General features: G+C 37.7%; 1 protein-coding gene across 1 annotated transcript in view; it reads left to right on the top strand.

Moving 5' to 3' along the window:
• ank2a (ankyrin 2a, neuronal) overlaps positions 1–18,483 on the top strand; it is a 93,848-nt gene that overhangs the window by 43,113 nt on the left and 32,252 nt on the right. The window contains exons 28-39 of the mRNA XM_030734370.1: positions 7,971–8,006; positions 8,791–9,015; positions 9,172–9,270; positions 9,790–9,944; positions 10,190–10,401; positions 10,487–10,685; positions 11,082–11,178; positions 11,307–11,535; positions 11,749–11,874; positions 11,988–12,110; positions 12,217–12,249; positions 12,359–12,380. Of these exons, the coding sequence (XP_030590230.1) occupies positions 7,971–8,006; positions 8,791–9,015; positions 9,172–9,270; positions 9,790–9,944; positions 10,190–10,401; positions 10,487–10,685; positions 11,082–11,178; positions 11,307–11,535; positions 11,749–11,874; positions 11,988–12,110; positions 12,217–12,249; positions 12,359–12,380 (1,556 nt within the window). The remainder of the gene's footprint in view (positions 1–7,970; positions 8,007–8,790; positions 9,016–9,171; positions 9,271–9,789; positions 9,945–10,189; positions 10,402–10,486; positions 10,686–11,081; positions 11,179–11,306; positions 11,536–11,748; positions 11,875–11,987; positions 12,111–12,216; positions 12,250–12,358; positions 12,381–18,483) is intronic.

Here is an 18,483-nt window from a genome sequence, read left to right as displayed (position 1 = left end):
CCTTTGTCATTCAATTAATTTTATTTATATAGCGTCCATTACAATACAAACATGGACTAATCAGGACTAAACTCAAAACACTCTGAAGGATTTATTATCTGCCAGTCTATGAAATTTTCATGGCCTGTCAAATTAAACTATAAAATCAGTTTACATAGTTTCAGTGTCTTTTAACCTAAACTTGGTGGGTAGGATTAGTCGGCAATGAATACCAAAATCCAGAAGTATTTGGCAGTGGTCAGTGCCTACCTCCTGTGTGGGTGATAGGTGAACTGTGGCCCTGCTGCCCCCCTTCTGGAGGCATTGCTTTATTTCTCCACTTTGTAAAAAAGTACTGTGCATTGTGATATTGTACACCATAAGATTCAGAAACTCAAGTTTAATCTGAAGGACCCTTTGCATTTTTGGTGCTGTTGAGAACTGACATCTTTGGAATTTTTAAATACCTTGATACAGTTAAAGTTAGCTCTGTATTGAAGCATTGCATTTCATTTTGGGGTGGACTAATTTAAGTGTTAAACTTCTCAATTTTTAGCAATCACAACAGTCATCCAGTGAGAGTGACGATACCATCATCCTTGGTCCAACACCAGCTGCAGTAATCCAGGACATGAGTGTGCCTGAGCTCGCCAGAACCAACAGTGTGATTGTAAGTTTATCTACAAGCATCATAGTCTAACCTAGGAGGTACTTGGTTTGTTATTTTAACTGGTATCACTATTTTACCCTAATATTAAAACTCACTTGGGTTAGAAATTCTATTTTTCCTGGATTATTGTATTGTTTTATTACACTATTTAAAAACAAATTGTCTAACTCAGTTAGTGGCCATGTGCTGGTAAATCTGTCACTTTTTGGGGTAACCTTGTTTGTTGGTGGGAATCTTTACTCATGATTTGATTATGATTAGTAAGTTAATTTCATTTCTCTAAATATGGATTGTGATGCATTTGCCTGGAAAAAAAAAAGACAATTTTTTTAAAAAAGTGAAGAAAATTAATAAATCAAAGGAACCCATTATTTTTTTAATATGTCCTCTATTTTTGACTCTCTTTCCAAAGAAATTAAAATTATTTGTACCATAAGAATAACCTAAGCTTGTTTTTAGCGTAAGACATTTACTCCCAAAGAGCTTTCCTAGTCACAGATTTAGAGATACAAAATCAAGTTAATTTTACACACACACACAAAAAAAAGTTTTAATGGAGGGAAAACTGTAGCATTTAAAATCTAAGCTTCTTTATAGGACATATTGCTGTAAAACATTCAGCAACTTCCAGTTTAGCTAGTCTCTTTATGATTTTATGGATGGTTGAAAACAAAGTTCAGGGGATGCTTAAAAAAGTTGAAAAAACATTTGAGCTCCAAGCACCGAAAAATAAAAAAATCATACCAGTATTGGGAGTTTTTCTTTTTATTCAACTTTCTTTAAATACTAGTTGTAAATTTTTAGATTCTTATGATTTGGTTTTATATTTGAGAGAGTATCTTAAAGTATTCTTTTTTTTTTTTTTTTAATCCTTTTAGTTACACGAACAAATGCTTGGATACACAGAAGAGGCTCCATCAAGTTCTGAGATCAGTGAGGAAGAGTATGTTCCTGAATCTGACAGTGACAGTTCAGTAGATGTTAAACAGCTTAAGGGGAGGAAGAAAAGAGCCCAGAAAACAACTTCAGCTTCTTCTCTGGAAGTCCAACCACTTAAGAGAAGGCGTGTGACCACTTCTTGTTCCTTGGCTGCAAAAGACCCTGGAGAATCTTCTTCAGCTGATGTGAATGACCCTGGAGAATCTTCTTCAGCTGATATGAATGACCATGGAGAATCTTCTTCACCTGATGTGACAGTCATGACCCTGAAGAAGAAGGAAGATGGCAGTAGGGTTTACAATAAAAGGTATTATTGTGTATTTTGTAATAAACCTTATAGCAAAATGTCACGCCATCTAGAAGCAAAACACAGTGATAAACCAGAAGTGGCAAATGCACTGAAATGCCCCAAAGGCTCTAAAGAGCGATGGCTGCAGTTCTCTTTATTGAGAAACAAAGGAAACCGTGCCCATAATAATAAAGTGATTAAAGAGGGAAAAGGAATGGTCATACCCCGTCAACAATCCACCAAACCTGCAAAAGCTGCTGATTACTTGCATTGCATCTACTGTGAGGGTTACTTCAAGCAGAAATCCTTGTGGAGTCATATGCGGAGGTGTAACCTCAGTCAAAAAGTCAAAGGACTTAAGCCAGGAACATCTCGAGTCCAAGCCCTTTGTAAATATGCAGAGCCAGTACCCGACAGTGTCAATGCACAATTTTGGAAACTAGTACTTAACATGCACCATGATGACATAACAAAGGTTGTCCGCAGTGAGAAGTGCATCTTGAAATTAGGAGAACATTTGTTCAATAAACATGGCCAAGATGTTACAAGACACGAATACATCCGACAGAAGATGCGTGAGACCGCACGAGTTGTTCTGCAAGGACAGAAAGATGGCAAGTTGGAGATGCTGTCAGATTTCTTTGTGCCAGCTAACTTCCCTCACGTCATAGATGCCGTTCAGAAGGTGGCTGGCTTGGACGAGAGAACAAAAGTCTTCAAAACACCATCTTTAGCACTCAAGTTGGGTCACAACCTCAACAAAGTGGCCAGTATTCTTGAATGTGAGGCTATGATCTCAGGCGATGAGAATACCATTCAGAATGTGCGAGTTTTCAAACAGATCTGTGAGACCAGATGGAGCGAGTGTGTCTCTTCCCATGCCCTTAGGACTTTGAATGAGGCTAAATGGAATGCTCCTCAGCTTATTCCCTTTGCTGATGATGTCAGAAAAATGCATCAGTATCTTGACACAAAAAGGATTGAGTGCCAGAGAAACCTGAAGGAAGAAGCAGTAAAGAAGAACTGGGCTGAACTTGCCAAGATCACATTGTGTGAGGTGATAATATTCAACCGGAGAAGAGAGGGAGAAGTATCCAAGATGCCTCAGAATGCTTTTACCTTGAGAGATACTTCTGTCACCCATCCAGATGTGGAGCTTGCTTTGTCAGAACTTGAGAAGAAGCTGTGTAAGCACTTCCAGCGAATTGAGATAAAAGGCAAACGCGGCCGAAAGGTTCCCATTCTCCTCACTCCTGATATGGCTTCATCGATGGAGTTGCTTGTACAAAATCGTCATCATTGTGATGTGTTGGATGAAAATCCGTACATGTTTGGCAGACCACAGACTCTCAATCACTTCAGAGGATCTGATATTATTCGTGAGATAGCTCAAAGCTGTGGAGCAAAACACCCAGAAGCATTGTCCTCAACCAAACTCAGGAAGCATATGGCCACCATGTCAAAGGTTCTTAACCTAAAGGACAATGAAATGGATGACCTGGCTGACTTCCTAGGCCATGACATTAGAGTCCATCGTCAGTTCTACAGATTGCCTGAAGGTACATTACAGCTTGCAAAAATCAGTAAAGTGTTGCTGGCGCTGGAAAGAGGACAGCTCTCCAACTTCAAAGGAAGAAATCTGGATGAGATCAGCATTGATCCACAAGGTAAATTGGTGTGATTTATTAGTGAAGATTTAAGTTGACCTCCTGGCATGGCAGATTTTATTTATTTTAATGATGTTTTTTTTTTTTTCCTCTTTGAAATGTTTTTTTTTTTTTTTTGAATTTGGTGAATTATAACAATACTTTTTATAAATGAATTGCATGTGAGAAATTGACACCTGTAGGAACAAGTAGCCCAGTGGGCACTTTTACATATTATATAGTCTAATTCTTGTAGTCTTTGGTAAGTTTTTTGTTATTGTTTTGTTTGTTTTAACCTTTGGTCAATTTACCACATAATTTCCCATTGCAAATTGCTCACTTGAATGGTAATAAAACAAGGAATAGCGCTAACTTTTTGATGGCAGCATATATATATTTCATTATTAGTTGCTTAGTACTAGCTCTATCATTACTCCTTCTTTTGGCCTTTTTAGTTTTGCTTAAAGTGGCTTTAGACATCTAATAGTTTAATATGATGGATGATGTTACTTTGTTTTTCAGAGAAAATGTCTGTGGACAGTGGATCAGACACTGAAGAGGAGGTTGACTCAGCTGAGAGGGATCCTGCAACTTCATCTTACAGATCACCAGGTATGGATGAAATTGTCAATTAACGATAACTGTATTTTCATGACACTTTTGCACAAAAGAAAATCATATCAGAATCAGAATCAGAATCAGAAGGTTTTTATTGCCATATGGGTGAACAGGTTCACAGCATTAGGAAATTGCTGCGGTACTTCGTGCTTACAGAAAAAAAAAACAAATAAGTATAAAAACTATAAGACAATATACAAGTATACAAATTGCAAATATACAGAGATATTAGAGCTATAACTATAGCACAATATTACAAAATTACAAAATATACAGTGCAGAGACTAATTAAAAGATAAAAGAATGTAGACTATATTCCACTAATATGTACATCAGTGCAGTCAGACAGGTGCATAGACATAGGGTCATCAGCGTTTGTGGAGGGTGGTGGTAACAGTCTTAGGGTTATTGTTCATGAGTCCAACAGCAGAGGGGAAGAAACTGTTCTTATGGCGGGAGGTTCTGGTCCGTATGGACCGTAGCCTCCTGCCTGAGGGGAGAGGGTCAAAAAGTCTGTGCCCAGGGTGAGAGTGGTCGGCTGTGATCCGACCTGCACGCCCCAGTGTCCTGGAGGTGTACAGGTCCTGGAGAGATGGGAGGTTACAGCCAATCACCTTCTCAGCAGAGTGCACAACGCGCTGTAGTCTCTGTTTGTCCCTCTATCTCTGAAAGTTCGATAAAGACAGTGCTGCAGGGGGTCAGTGTTTCCACTGATCGCTGTTTTTCGAGTGTGTGTGTAATTCTTGTAACTCTCTGTATCTTGTCCTGCGAGACTTCTCTTCAAAACAATGAAAAACAAAATCTTAACATTGAAGAAAATGGACTAATGATTAGTTCGTGTTACAGGACAACTACATCGTATTAATTAGGCCAAAAACAGTTGGAAACTAGATTTTGATAACTTTAGATTGACTATGTCACATCCAGGTCTGCCAGAGATGTGGACATGTGAAAAAAGTGTTTCTATAACACTTTTAACATTTTTCAAATCGCCTGAAAACCCACCTCCTGGAAGCATAAAAAGGTTAATTCGATATTGAGGAGTGTTTTGAAAAAAAAAATTAGTGCAGTTTCCATTACAGGATTTCTTTTTTTGATATTTGGTTTTACGCAAATCCAGGGATCATGGAAACCTGTCTAATGATTGACAGTTTCATCCATAAAAGGAAGACTGTTTTAAAAACTGTTGCTAACAGCGCAAAACTAAATGTTGATGGTGAAAATTAGATTACAATGTCAGCAGCTTCTGATTTAGTGCTCTTAAGAATTCCTAAGAAGGTCAGCTGTTAAACTAGTCATTTAAGATGCTTGTATAAAGCAAACACACTGACTGCTTACTGTTTAATACTCATTTACTTAATAGACCTGCTTTATTTAGATCAATTTGGGGTGACCAGGAGATGCACCACTGAAGGTGGACAAAACAAAGATCTGCCTTCAGCCAAAGGTAAGAATATTTCTAAGTGGAAAGAAAATGAGATTGCAGATTTCTGATAAATATTGGACCTTTAGAGGCCACTGTCCTGTATCCTTACTCTTCTTCATGCATGTTCTTTTTGGCTTCTAAGTTTTTCAATTTATTCTGTACCTGATGATTTTCTCAAAGTTGCATATATATTCTGAGTTTTGTTTTGTTTCATAGAGAGATCAAATGACAAGGTACCGGTGGCCATGGAAGTCTCTGGCAACTCCAACACAACTAAAGGTAGTTTGTCTTCAAACTTGGAGATTATAAATGGGCAGAAGTGTTAAAAATGTTGCCAGACAGACATCTTTCAAACCGAAGAATTTACTTGACTTCTAATTGTTATCATAAAAAGAATAATACCCATTGGGTCCAATGTCTTGATAACTGAATTTTCCTCCTGTAAGCCAGGCTTGAAAACACGTAAACTTTTACTTATTTTTTACAAGCATTTACTGTCACTGTTCAATGAATACTTCACATTAACAGGTGTAAACCTATTTCCAATATTTCCTCCATCTGTTATTGAACTAAACCAATGGGAAATTTATTAACAGTTCACAACACTTTCTGTGTGGTGTTAATCTGAGGTTTCTTCGTTTTGCAGCCTGGTGAAGACCAGATGATGTCTCTACACATAAAACTTTAGAATAGCTTTTTTTTTTCATTTGACTGCATACCCTCAAGCAATAGTTTGGTTTTATTTCTTCTCCCCTTCTTCCCCACTAATTTCGCCTTGAACTGTCTTGGAACAGCAAACTAACTAGCATCATCCAAGGTAGTTTGGATGATTAGCTTAATCTTTTTGTTTAACTGCACCAATAACATTTTCAACACCACTTTTTTTCCACTGTAGTGTTAAAACTGCGCAGGCCCTGCTGAGTTTTCCCAGGCTGGACTCTGTGAAAAAGGGAAATTTGGGCTTCATCCATTAGAGTGCCCCACTTATGTTGATGCTCTCTTAACTCAAGTCCACAGAGTCTCTAGCCACCATCAAATCACTCAAAACCTTTCTTTTGGTGAAATCCTTTGGAAATGTCTGATATATTAAGCAATTTTGTTTTTTTTAACATGCCCCTGACCTTAATCATTTATTCTTGTGATGTACTTTGAACAATTATTTCTCTCCTGTACCTGCTGATGCTTTTATAAGTGCTGGTGAAACTTGTGTCTTGATTTATTACCAGTTGTCAGCTTCAACAAGTAATACACCCACCCCCAATAATACTTTTACTGCAGTGTGCTGCTGCTGTGGTGAAGAAATGTTTTCATAATAGCATATAACTTGCCCTGTCACAAAGATTGAAACCTTTTTTTTCACTGAAGAATGCTTACGCCCTCTAATCATTTTACAGGGCCATCACATAGGAAGAGAGTGAAGTGGAGCCAAGAAGAAATCCAGGCGGTGGAGAAAACGCTCATGGACTGTATTGACTCTGGAACGGTTCCTGGGAAAGCCCAGTGTATGAAGTGCATTGAAGCCTCACCAGTGGCCCTTGAGAACAGGACATGGCAAGCGGTAAAGTTCTATGTGAAAAATCGCATAGATGCATTAAAACGAGAGACTTTCACAAAAAGGTAAGCGTTGACCTTTTATTAAAGTGAATGGAAACGGGCCATTTGTTAGTACCATAACCACGCCAGTTCTGTTTGGAGATTGAAAGTTTTGAAGTTTTGGGACAGCTGCAGTCAGGTTTTGTAATAGAAGTATGTATACATATTGCATGTTCATGTTTATGAATACGTATTGATGAATACATAAATTTTTATTTTTTCATTTGTTTTACATGTTGGCTTTTATGTATATTTTTTTTGCCACAAGATTGAAATATTATAAACTGTGCAATAAAATGGTTTGCATAAAACCAGAAAGGAGAGTCCAGTATTGATGGTTGGCAGTAAACAGGTTACCAGTACTTAAAAATAATTTTTAACAAAAAAGAATCAAATATAATGTGGTTTATTGACTTATTTATTGCTTATATTTGACATCCTCATATATCTCAGTGGTCCCTAAAACTTAACAGTGCCACCTGGTGGATAAGTCAAATGAGCAGGTCCCCATGTGGAGCCAAAAACCTGAAAGATTAAAATTTTCTAAATTTGATTATTTTTTATATTAAAGATGATATTTCATGTTCAAAAAAATAGAAGACTAAAATTAACCTAAAACCAAGCCTCTAGATCGTTTAGAAAGTTGGGTCCCCACGTGTAACCACCTAGTCAGGGGCCTAAAGAGAGTCCCCACGTTTGAGGAAAAACACGTATGTGTGTGTGTGTGTGTGTGTGTGTGTGTGTGTGTGTGTGTGTGTGTGTGTGTGTGTGTGTGTGTGTGTGTGTGTTGTTTTTGTATTCTGCTTCTAGCCGTTCCTCACCATGCCTAGACCATGACAACAGCAGGTGAAACTCTTTATTTTGGCTATTTTCCTCTCTCCTTTGTGTCCTTACTTCTTTTTCCTTTGTCACTATTGAATGACCTCATTTCCATCCTGTTTGTCTGCTTTATTTCATAATGAATGCCCTTATATTACCTGCATAACCAGATTTTTTATCCTTAATGCAGATCTAATTTTTCTGATCTTTATGATCTGCAGAGACAAAGTCCAAATACACCATTTATTCATAAAGAATGATTTTATATTGTATAGGAGTACACAATAGGGCATCTGTAAAAGTCAGATCTGAATTTGATAGGTTTTTCTTGTTGTCAAATCAAAAAAAATCATTAGTAATTCTTCAGTGTTTTAGGCTTTACGTAGCTGCAGAGATCATTTCTTTCCATTCTAATTCATCCATTGCAGGTTTTTCCCTGTCTTTAATGTAATTAAATTATTAGATGAATATAGTTGACCAAAAACATTATTCTTTATAAATTAGATCTGTTCATACTACATCCCATGTCCCAACCAGATGATCAGTTTCTGTTTTGTTGCCTGTCTTGCAAGCTAAATAGTTAAAACAGCGTAAAGCCACAAAGCATTTATGCAGAAGAAAACATTATTTATTGAGACCTGCTTGTTATTAATATCTCTATTCGTGTCATAAAAGTAGCCCTTTGCATTTCTCTTTAGTTGCTTCAGTTGCCATGTCAGCATGGAGATTAATTGACAAACAAAACCTGTGCATTATTTATTGATTGAATGTTTGGAAACCAATTTATTCATTGCTGGTGCCTTTTCTTTAGCTTCCTGGTCAGCTTTATGGTAGATGCCAGAGGTGGAGCTATGCGTGGTTGCCGTCATAACGGTTTGCGAATTATTGTGCCACCAAGAAAGTGCTCTGCACCTACACGGGTGACATGCAGGCTGGTAAAGAGACATCGTTTGGCCTCTATGCCCCCTATGGTGGAGGGTGAAGGGCTGGCTGGTCGCATCATAGAAGTGGGACCCACTGGAGCCCAGTTCTTGGGGTAAGTGTATGGTTAAGAGAGTGTGGGTGTGTGTGTACTAACAGTTTGTGTACTTGCTTGTGGTTTTGTACTATCTTGTATAACTGTGTTTCAACAGTTGTGTGGTGTGTTCATACTTTCTTTTTCACTCCCCCCTCTGTGCTGCGTATGGATCAGTAAGCTCCACCTTCCTACAGCTCCACCCCCTCTGAATGAGGGTGAGAGCCTGGTCAGTCGCATCCTGCAGCTGGGTCCTCCAGGAACCAAGTTCCTCGGGTAGGAACATGTGAGAGGGATACCTGACCACCCTCAAATCCTGGTTACATGACTACCCATCTTTTTCCCCTTGTGTTCAAATGAGATTTTTTGAGATTTTCATCATATATATATATTAATTATTATTTTATTTTATTTTTTTTTTTTTTTGCTGCTCCCTCTCTTTCTTACAAGAGAAGCGCAACTTTACCACCTGATCTGTCGGCTTATATTGTTGAGTTTTCCTCATGCTTCCCACCGGCACCTTATCCCCATTAATGTTTCTAGTTGGATTCTGGTTCTAATGTGGAAAAAAGATTTTAGTTATGTTGACACATTTTTGAAATTACTTTCAACTGACTTTTTTTTTGTTTTCTTTCTTTGTAAATTCATTCATGTGTCAACCAAAACACTGTGCTGTCTGATTTTTTTTTTTCTAAAGTCAGCACTGACAAGCAGTAATTAGCGTTAGTCCATCTATCCATTTTACACTTATCCAATTCCAATTTATATTTGGTTTTACATTGTCACACCTTTTAGGCCTGTGATTGTGGAGATTCCTCATTTTGCTGCTCTGCGCGGGACAGAGCGAGAGCTAGTGATCTTAAGGAGTGAAACAGGGGAGAGCTGGAAGGAACATCACTGTGACTTCACTGAAGAGGAACTGAACCAGATACTTAATGGCATGGATGAAAGTAAGGGATCTGAACTGGACTGTGGTATTCAACCACGATTGATAGGTTGCTATCTCAGTGTATTTAAAAAAAAAAATGCATGAATGCGTAAAACAATACATGAAAGTTATAACAAGGGCAGCACTAGAGCAGGAAAAATTTGTTGCATAGATTTGAAAATGCTAGAATAATAGTGTGAAGTACAGGAAGTAAATAATAATGGTAAAAACAAAGCACTAACTTGATACTTTATATCGCTTTCACAGAACTTGATTCCCCCGAGGAGCTTGAGAAGAAAAGAATATGTCGCATCATCACCAGAGATTTCCCACAGTATTTTGCTGTTGTGTCAAGGATAAAGCAGGACAGTCATCTGATTGGCCCAGAGGGCGGGGTCCTCAGTAGTACTCTTGTGCCCCAGGTCCAGGCTGTATTCCCCGAAGGAGCCCTTACTAAGAAGATTAGAGTTGGGCTACAGGTGCGTGCATTCCTTATACCAACAGAATTTCCAAATTATGGCAATGAAAAAAAATATGAATAAATTTCACTACATCTTGCCCCAGGCTCAGCCTATTGATGTTGAAGTGGTGAGAAAGATTCTTGGCAGTAAAGCAACTTTCAGTCCAATTGTCACATTGGAGCCAAGAAGGAGAAAGTTCCACAAACCCATCACAATGACAATTCCAATTCCCAAGAGCTCCGGTAGCGATGCAAATTTCAGTGGGGAGACCCCAACTTTACGTTTGCTTTGCAGTATTACAGGTAAGTATCTAAAAAATAAAATTAAAATCTCTTGTTTTATAAAGATCAGTTGACTTTCAAATACTGATGAAATGCTGCCTCTATAATACACTACCATCTAAGTGCATTGCTGACATTTTATTTGCTGCTTGTACAATTGCCGTTTTTTATGATTTATTAAGAAATCTACATTTTTATAAATTTACTCATATCTTCATTTTATGTTTAAAATTCCAATATAAAGCTCTTTTGTCAATCTTTGATATTTTTAGTGTGCAGATTACTGGGTTTAATTAATGTAATTTGATCTGTCCATCTTGGTGTTTGCTTAATTCCAGTGGAAAGACAAATCTTGTCTAAATATTACAAAAACCTAGTGAATCATTTTTAAAGGTCTGTCATGGGTCTGTCTTTCAGGTGGCACCACTCCAGCCCAATGGGAGGACATCACCGGCTCCACACCTCTCACTTTTGTTAACCAATGTGTTTCCTTCACCACAAATGTATCAGCAAGGTAAATCATTCATTTGGTGTTACATGACGTCTTGTGATTGAAGGTCAGCACTGTGATACACATTTAAGCTTAATATTTTACCCAGTGACACCTATTAGTTACTAACTAAAAATCTTGTTTGTTCATAGGTTCTGGCTGATAGACTGCAGACAGATCCAGGACTCTGTTAGTTTTGGCACTCAGGTCTACAGAGAAATCATCTGTGTCCCATACATGGCTAAGTTTGTCATTTTTGCTAAGACACTGGACCCCATTGAGGGTCGCCTGCGGTGTTTCTGCATGACAGACGACAAGATGGACAAAACTCTGGAACAGCAAGAGAACTTCACTGAAGTTGCCCGCAGTCGAGATGTTGAGGTGCAGTCTAATGTTGAGGAATGAATAAGAAAAATAAGTGTGTGAAAGAGTTTATCTAAAGTAAATGAGAAAAGTAATGCTAATTAGTCTGTGGCTACAATACACTGTCTACATAATAACAGAAGCTGATTATGGAGACAGAGGGATGAGAGTTTTTGTTTGTTTTGAGCCATGAAAATTTTTGGATTTTGGATTTTTCATATCCTGATACAGGTGCTAGAGGGAAAACCTATATTTGCTGACTGCTTTGGAAACCTGGTGCCTCTTACCAAGAGTGGACAACACCATGTGTTCAGTTTTTATGCCTTCAAAGAGAACAGGCTGGCGCTCTTTATTAAAGTATGAATTTAAATCTGTAAAAACATTATAAAATGTTCACTTCTTTACTCAGAAATTCAGCAAATCCAAATATCTCCAATCCATGGATATATATTTTTTTCATATACGAGCAGATTAGAGACACAGCACAGGAGCCATGTGGTCGATTGTCTTTCACCAAGGAACCACGCACATACCGTAGTCTTAATCACAGTGCAATCTGCAACCTAAACATCACCCTTCCACCATATTCAAAGGTCAGTTTGAATATATTTCACCCTGTAATTATATAACAATGGTAGATTATTTTCATTTTGAAGCTGCTGCATTGCTGATTTCTCCTTATTTTATTCTTTTCTTTAGGAGTCTGATTCAGACCAAGATGCAGACGATGAGGTAAATAAAGTTTTGCTTGGTTTCACACTACAGCAAAGAACCATATATTGCATATTTACATTGCAGCTAACTGTGCCTTTTTGATTTTTTTTGATTGCCTTTTTTTCAGAGTGAGAAGAGTGACAAGAAATGTAAGTTGGTATTTCGCTATTTGTGTCTCATTAGAAGTTAGTTTTCTTTCTAATATATATTCATCCATTTGACACATTTTACAAAATATTTTTAATGGTAATGGGTCTATATATTATATGATCTTTACAGTACAGCATAGCATAAAATTGAGACACATCACATGATTGGCATAAGATTACTAGCCATAAAGATTTTGAAATATTAGTTTAGAAATTTGTCTGTTATTGTGCTCTACTAACACTGTATGCAGTTATATGTTTGTGACTGGAGGCTATGCTATGGCTGCTGTACTTTATGTTCGCCTACTCCAAACCCAACTGACTTTCTTATTATTTAATTTTTCTGTAATTGCTATTTTTTTAATTAATCTAAAATAAAGGTCAAAATAATACTTTTTAATTCATGTCTTCTCTGGGTTTATCTCGGTATTTGTACTTGAAGTTAATCTCCAGATAATTATGGTTGGTGGTAATAATATATATTATTATTAAGTGTAAGAAGTGTTTATTTTGACCTATTATTTTCTCATGCTACATTTCTGTAACAATTTTACATGTAAAAAGCATGTAGAAAAAATTGTTTCACACAGAAAACAAACAATATCATGTTGTTTGTAGTTCATTACCAGCCAATTTATTCTTATCATTTATTTTGTATGATTTTCTTTTGCCACTGCTTTCTCTTTTGTAGTTTTACTTCCACTGCAAAATCTTTAAATTAACCAGTTTTTCTAAGTTGCTTTCATTCACTCATTCAGTTTTAAATCAGGTTTACATTATTTTACATCACTATTTTTGTCTTTTCTCTATATGCGATCAAGTCACAAAACATTAGGATTCTAGTAGTCCATTTCTAACTTTTAAGCTGTAATATTTGATACTAGTGAACCTGTATACATCAAATAGAATCTTAATCCTAAATTTTAGTATTTTCCAATAATCTAGGATTCTGTTACACTGCTTATAGAAACTTTCTATACATACTGAAAATCTTCAAAAGATAAAACAATCTAGAAACAGTGATTCTATTACTTTGCGCTTATCTCTGAATTTGTTTCAAATACGTTTATTTTTTTAATTCAAAGTTTATTTTAAAATTTTTGTTGGCAAACATGACTATTACAGCAACAATCTTGAGACATTTTGTTTGTCTGTTTTCCGTGTTCCTTGCCCCTTTGTTCCATATCTTAGTTTATCTGTTTAATTTTGTTTTTTATAGGTCTTGTGTTTAATTTTTGAATGCATAGTCAAATGAGTTAGATTATTATGATACTTCCTTACATTCTATTCATTTTGTTATTCCTCTTGGCTTTGCTTATGCTGTTGCTACACTACTTCCCTTCAAACCTCTGGGGACTACTTTGTCATCTTCTTTTGGTCTTCTTTTTGAGACTTCCTTATTCTCTGCCTTGTCATCTTCTTACTCTGTGAACTGAAGATGGATTTTTGATGACATATCTTGGTGACAGTTTTCTGATGTCTTTTTTCCCCACTTCATTTGTCCCTTATGTTCTGTACCCTTTTTGGTTATCAAACATTTTTCATTGAAGATGATGAATCTGAATCAACTGAGACATTCTCCTTCAGAAATAACCAACCTCTTGATCCTGCAACACTTGCAAGCCCAGATCTCCTGTCAGACATGTCAGATGTCAAAATGTCTGCTGTCTTTACTCCAGATATGTATGAAGAGAGAGGTGGAACTAGTAGGTTGGAGGAAAGAGAGTCTGTGGCCATTGTGGAACAGTTCAAAGACAGGATAGAAAAGGCTGGCAAAGATGGGATGAATATTAGTAAACAGAAGGCACAACAAAATGATGCTAGCAAACAGCAATATTCACTCCATGGGGCCAGTGCCCTTGAAGAACCAGTCATAAAGAACATTTGCATTGAGACAAAAAGTTTAAGTAGATCTGAAACAGATGTCAGAGATATGCCATTGGTCTCACACCCTGCCACAGAGATGGAAAAATACCTTGAAGAGAAACCTATTGGAACATATGACTCTCAAGAAGCTCTTGTCCGACATGAATTTGAACAGGTCATTGAAAAGCACGTTGGCAAAAGGCATCCCCCAGATATCAAGAAACCTATTCGTAAAAAACTTAGAGACAGATCACGTTCTGGATGTAGCAGCTCTGAGGGAGAGTTGGAAAGGATGAGCTCTGAGGAGTCCTTAGATGGTGATACTATTCTTAAAGAGAGTGGCCTTTTACCCACCCCAGTTACTGATCCACCTGCTTCTCCTTTAGTGGTTGAGACACCAATAGGATCAATAAAGGACAGGGTAAAAGCTTTACAGAACAAAGTTGAAGAGGAAGAGATGCAAAAAAGTACTAAAGTCTTTATATATGATGAAAAATCTTCTATCACCACAAAGAAAACAGAGGAAGTTATGCCAGAACTTCCCAGAGTTCCCAAGTCACCTAGATCTCAGACAGAAAGATTAGAGGAGACTATGTCTGTGAAGGAGCTGATGAAAGCTTTCCAAACTGGGGAGGACCCATCAAAGAGTAAATTTGGGCTTTTTGAACACAAAGCCTTTCATTCTTCTTGTATGTCCACATTGATTTCTGAATCAGCAGATTCTGAAAAGATTCACGATATGGAACAAAGTCCTACACAGGAGCAAAAATCACAAATCCAAATTCAGAGGCCCACAATTTTCCATCAACAGAGTAATATCAAGAAAGGTGATAAAACTGACACAAAGGATGAACCAGCAAACCTAATCAGCTCTCAGGAATCACAAACTTCAGATAGTGTGTATAATGAAGAGAGAGTTACATTTATTGATGCTATTAAACTTGGTGATGAAACTGTTAGCCCATCCCGAGAGGTGCCAGAGTTGTCAGAGAAGGAGGGAGTCTCTGTGAAACATCTCATAAAAACATACCAGACTGGGCAAGATAATCAGAAAGATGAAGCAGGATCTTGTTCAGCACTAAAATTAGACTCTATTGATTCTGTAGAGAGACAGACCACCTTACCAAGTCCTACATTGGAGCCAGCTTGGGGCCTCACAGTTTTTGATTCACAGAGTAATACTGACATACATAAAATCACAGGCCTAGAAGATCAGTCAAAAAGTTTGATCAACGAGGAAGCACAATCAAGTATAGACAGTTCTGTGACGAAAAAGGTACAATTTTCTGACACTATTCATTATGATGCTGTTAGCCCACAGAGAGAAGTGCCAGAGTTTTCAGAAGAGCAGTGTGTGTCTGTTAAGGAGCTGATGAAAACATTCCAGACTGTGCAAGATCCCTCAAAAACTAAAGGACTCTTTGAACACAAACATCTGCCTTCCTCTATTTCAAAATTAACATCTCATTCAGGAGATTCTGCAGAGATACAGACTATTGAACAAAGTCCTACAAACCAGACAGATTCTCAAATCCTAACTCAGAGCCTCACAAATTTACATCAACAGAGTGATGCCAATCAATATGACCAAACAGAATTAGTTGATCAACCAGTAAGCTTAATCAAAGAGGAATCACAGATAATTTCAGATATTCCTTATGGAAAGACAGTAAAATTGGTTGAGACACAGTGTGATGAGTGGCCAAGGATATTACACAAGGATGCCATGTCTGTAAAGGAGCTGAGGAAAACATTTGAGTCTGAGAAGGACCCTTTGAAAAGTAAAGTTGAACTATTAGAATCAGGGTCAGAGATTCAGCAGAGTGAACACAGTTCCAGAAAGGAGACAAAATTGCAAACCCAAATGCAGAATATTACAGCTTTCCAACCCCAGATTAATGTCACTGATTTAGCAGTCCAAACAGTAAGTCTAAAGAATTCTCAGGATTCACAACCAATTTCAGATATTTCTTGTTTTGGACAAACAGTAGAAAATGCTTATGGGATTCAGTTAGATAATGGAAAAGTTACCCCTCGGATTAATGAGCCTGAGTTATCAAGAAGGAGAATGCAGCTAGAAGAACCAGCCATCAGCACTTTTGATTGCTTACCTGAAGATACACAGATCAGCCCTGATCGCAGACCTTCTGAGGACTTTAGTGCTGAGATAAAAGCTGAGCTGGAGGACAATCCAAAGTACCAGCAGTTCAAGAAGACAGCTTCAAATGTCAGAAATCAACTTGAGACACGTGAGGAGGAGACCATGGCTTATGATTCTGATACTTATTTTGAGGAAGACATAAGCCCTGAGTGTCTTGAGAGTCCCAAACATGAAGGCATGGATCAATTCTCAGACACTAGTGTTATTAGGACATCTCATTCCAGCACAAATGAGAGAGACAACTCTGACGGACTCGTATCAGGATTGACCGATGAAATGCTTTCTAATGCTGCTAAAAGACAAGAAATATATATCATACCACCAGTGAAAGATAAATCTCTTGAAGCAACTAAAGAAAATGCAACCATTGAACATGAAAGAAAGAAATTCTTTACAGAAAGTAAAACTGAAGTTACAGTGGTCAAAGAGCCACCACTTCAAGAAATCTACTTTGGGATAGAAACATCTAGTCAGGCTTCCACCGCAGACAAAGATATGTCAGGGATGATGTTCTTAATGAACAGGGACTTGGATCAGGATCTACAAGATGGGTCTACAAACAGGCAGCCATCAGTGGAAGATATTGTTCAGGAGAAGTTTGAACAAGTTATTTTGAAAAAGGACATAAAAAAAGAAATATTCACTTTCCTTACTGATGAAAATAAAGCAGCAATAATAGATGAAAGAACACAAGATGTAAATCATGCAACTGTGGAGAAGGACAAACATAGACTTAAAAGGGACACTGAAAAGGTAGAGAATACATTTGAAGTTAAAACATCTAGACAAAAAGAAACTCAAGAAAGCATGACAGAAAAATTACCAGTGAAGGAAGAATGGGTAGAGAAGAATACTTTATACAAGCCATCTACAAAACCAAAAGAGATGTTATCAGTACTGAACAATGACTTGGATCAGTACCTCAAGGACAAGCCAGTGAAAAGTAGGCCTCCAGAGGAGGTTACTGTCCAGGAAAACTTTGAGCAAGTTATTCACACCAAAATACATGAAATGTCTAGTGCTGACACAGACAATGAGATGAGTGCAGAGACCCATGAACAGAAACAGTTTGATGTGGTTGAAGTAAAAGAACTAAAACCAAGTACTATGTCAGAGACTCCATTTCAAGAAGTTTGCACTGAGAGAGACTTAAACCAACAACAATCTAGAACTAAGATGGATATGTCAGGCATGGTATCACTTCTCAGTAGTGACCTAGTTCAACATTTCCAGGACAAGCCAGTGACAATGCAGTCCCAACCATATAAAGAGCTTTACCACGAGAGCTGCCAACAAGTCATATTGACAAGTGATACTTTGGAGGACAAGACAGGGGGAGAGTCAAATGAAGAAATGCCGACTGATCTAAGTGGAGACAAAGAACAAACACCAAAGTCAGTGTTGGAAATTCCATTCCAAGAAGTCTGCATCAAGGGAAAGGCACACCACCAACAATCTACAATCGAGAAAAATACGTCTGGTATGTTGTCACTTCTCAGTCATGACTTAGATCAACATCTCAAGGAAAAGCCACTGGCAATGCAATTTGAGTCAGAAGAAGATCTAGTCCATGAGAGATGTGAACAAATTATGCTGACAAGTAATGATGTACAGGACAAAATTGGTAGCCAGGCAAATGAAGACCTACAGATGGATTTAATTAGACAGGAAGAAGAGGTGTGCACTGACAAAAAGGTACACCATCAACAATCGTATGCGCCATCTACAAAACCAAAGGAAATGTCAGGCATGCTCTCAGTGCTGAACAGTGACTTGAATCAGTACCTCAAAGACAAGCCAGTGAAAATACAATCCCAACCACATGAAGAGCTTGTCCATGAGAGCTGCCAACAAGTCATATTGACAAGTGATACTTTGGAGGACAAGATAGGGGGAGAGTCAAATGAAGACCTGCAGATCAATATAATTGGTGACAAAGAAGGAACACCAAGTTCAGTGGTGGAAACACCATTCCAAGAAGTCTGCATCGAGAGAAAGGCACACCACCAGCAATCTACAACCCAGAAAAATATGTCTGGCATGTTGTCACTTCTCAGTCATGACTTAGATCAGCAT

The sequence above is a fragment of the Archocentrus centrarchus genome, chromosome 1, assembly GCF_007364275.1.
Source record: "Archocentrus centrarchus isolate MPI-CPG fArcCen1 chromosome 1, fArcCen1, whole genome shotgun sequence".
Lineage (NCBI taxonomy): Eukaryota > Metazoa > Chordata > Actinopteri > Cichliformes > Cichlidae > Archocentrus > Archocentrus centrarchus.
The sequence above is the reverse complement of the archived record's forward strand: the minus strand, read 5'-3'. Positions and strand labels throughout refer to the sequence as shown.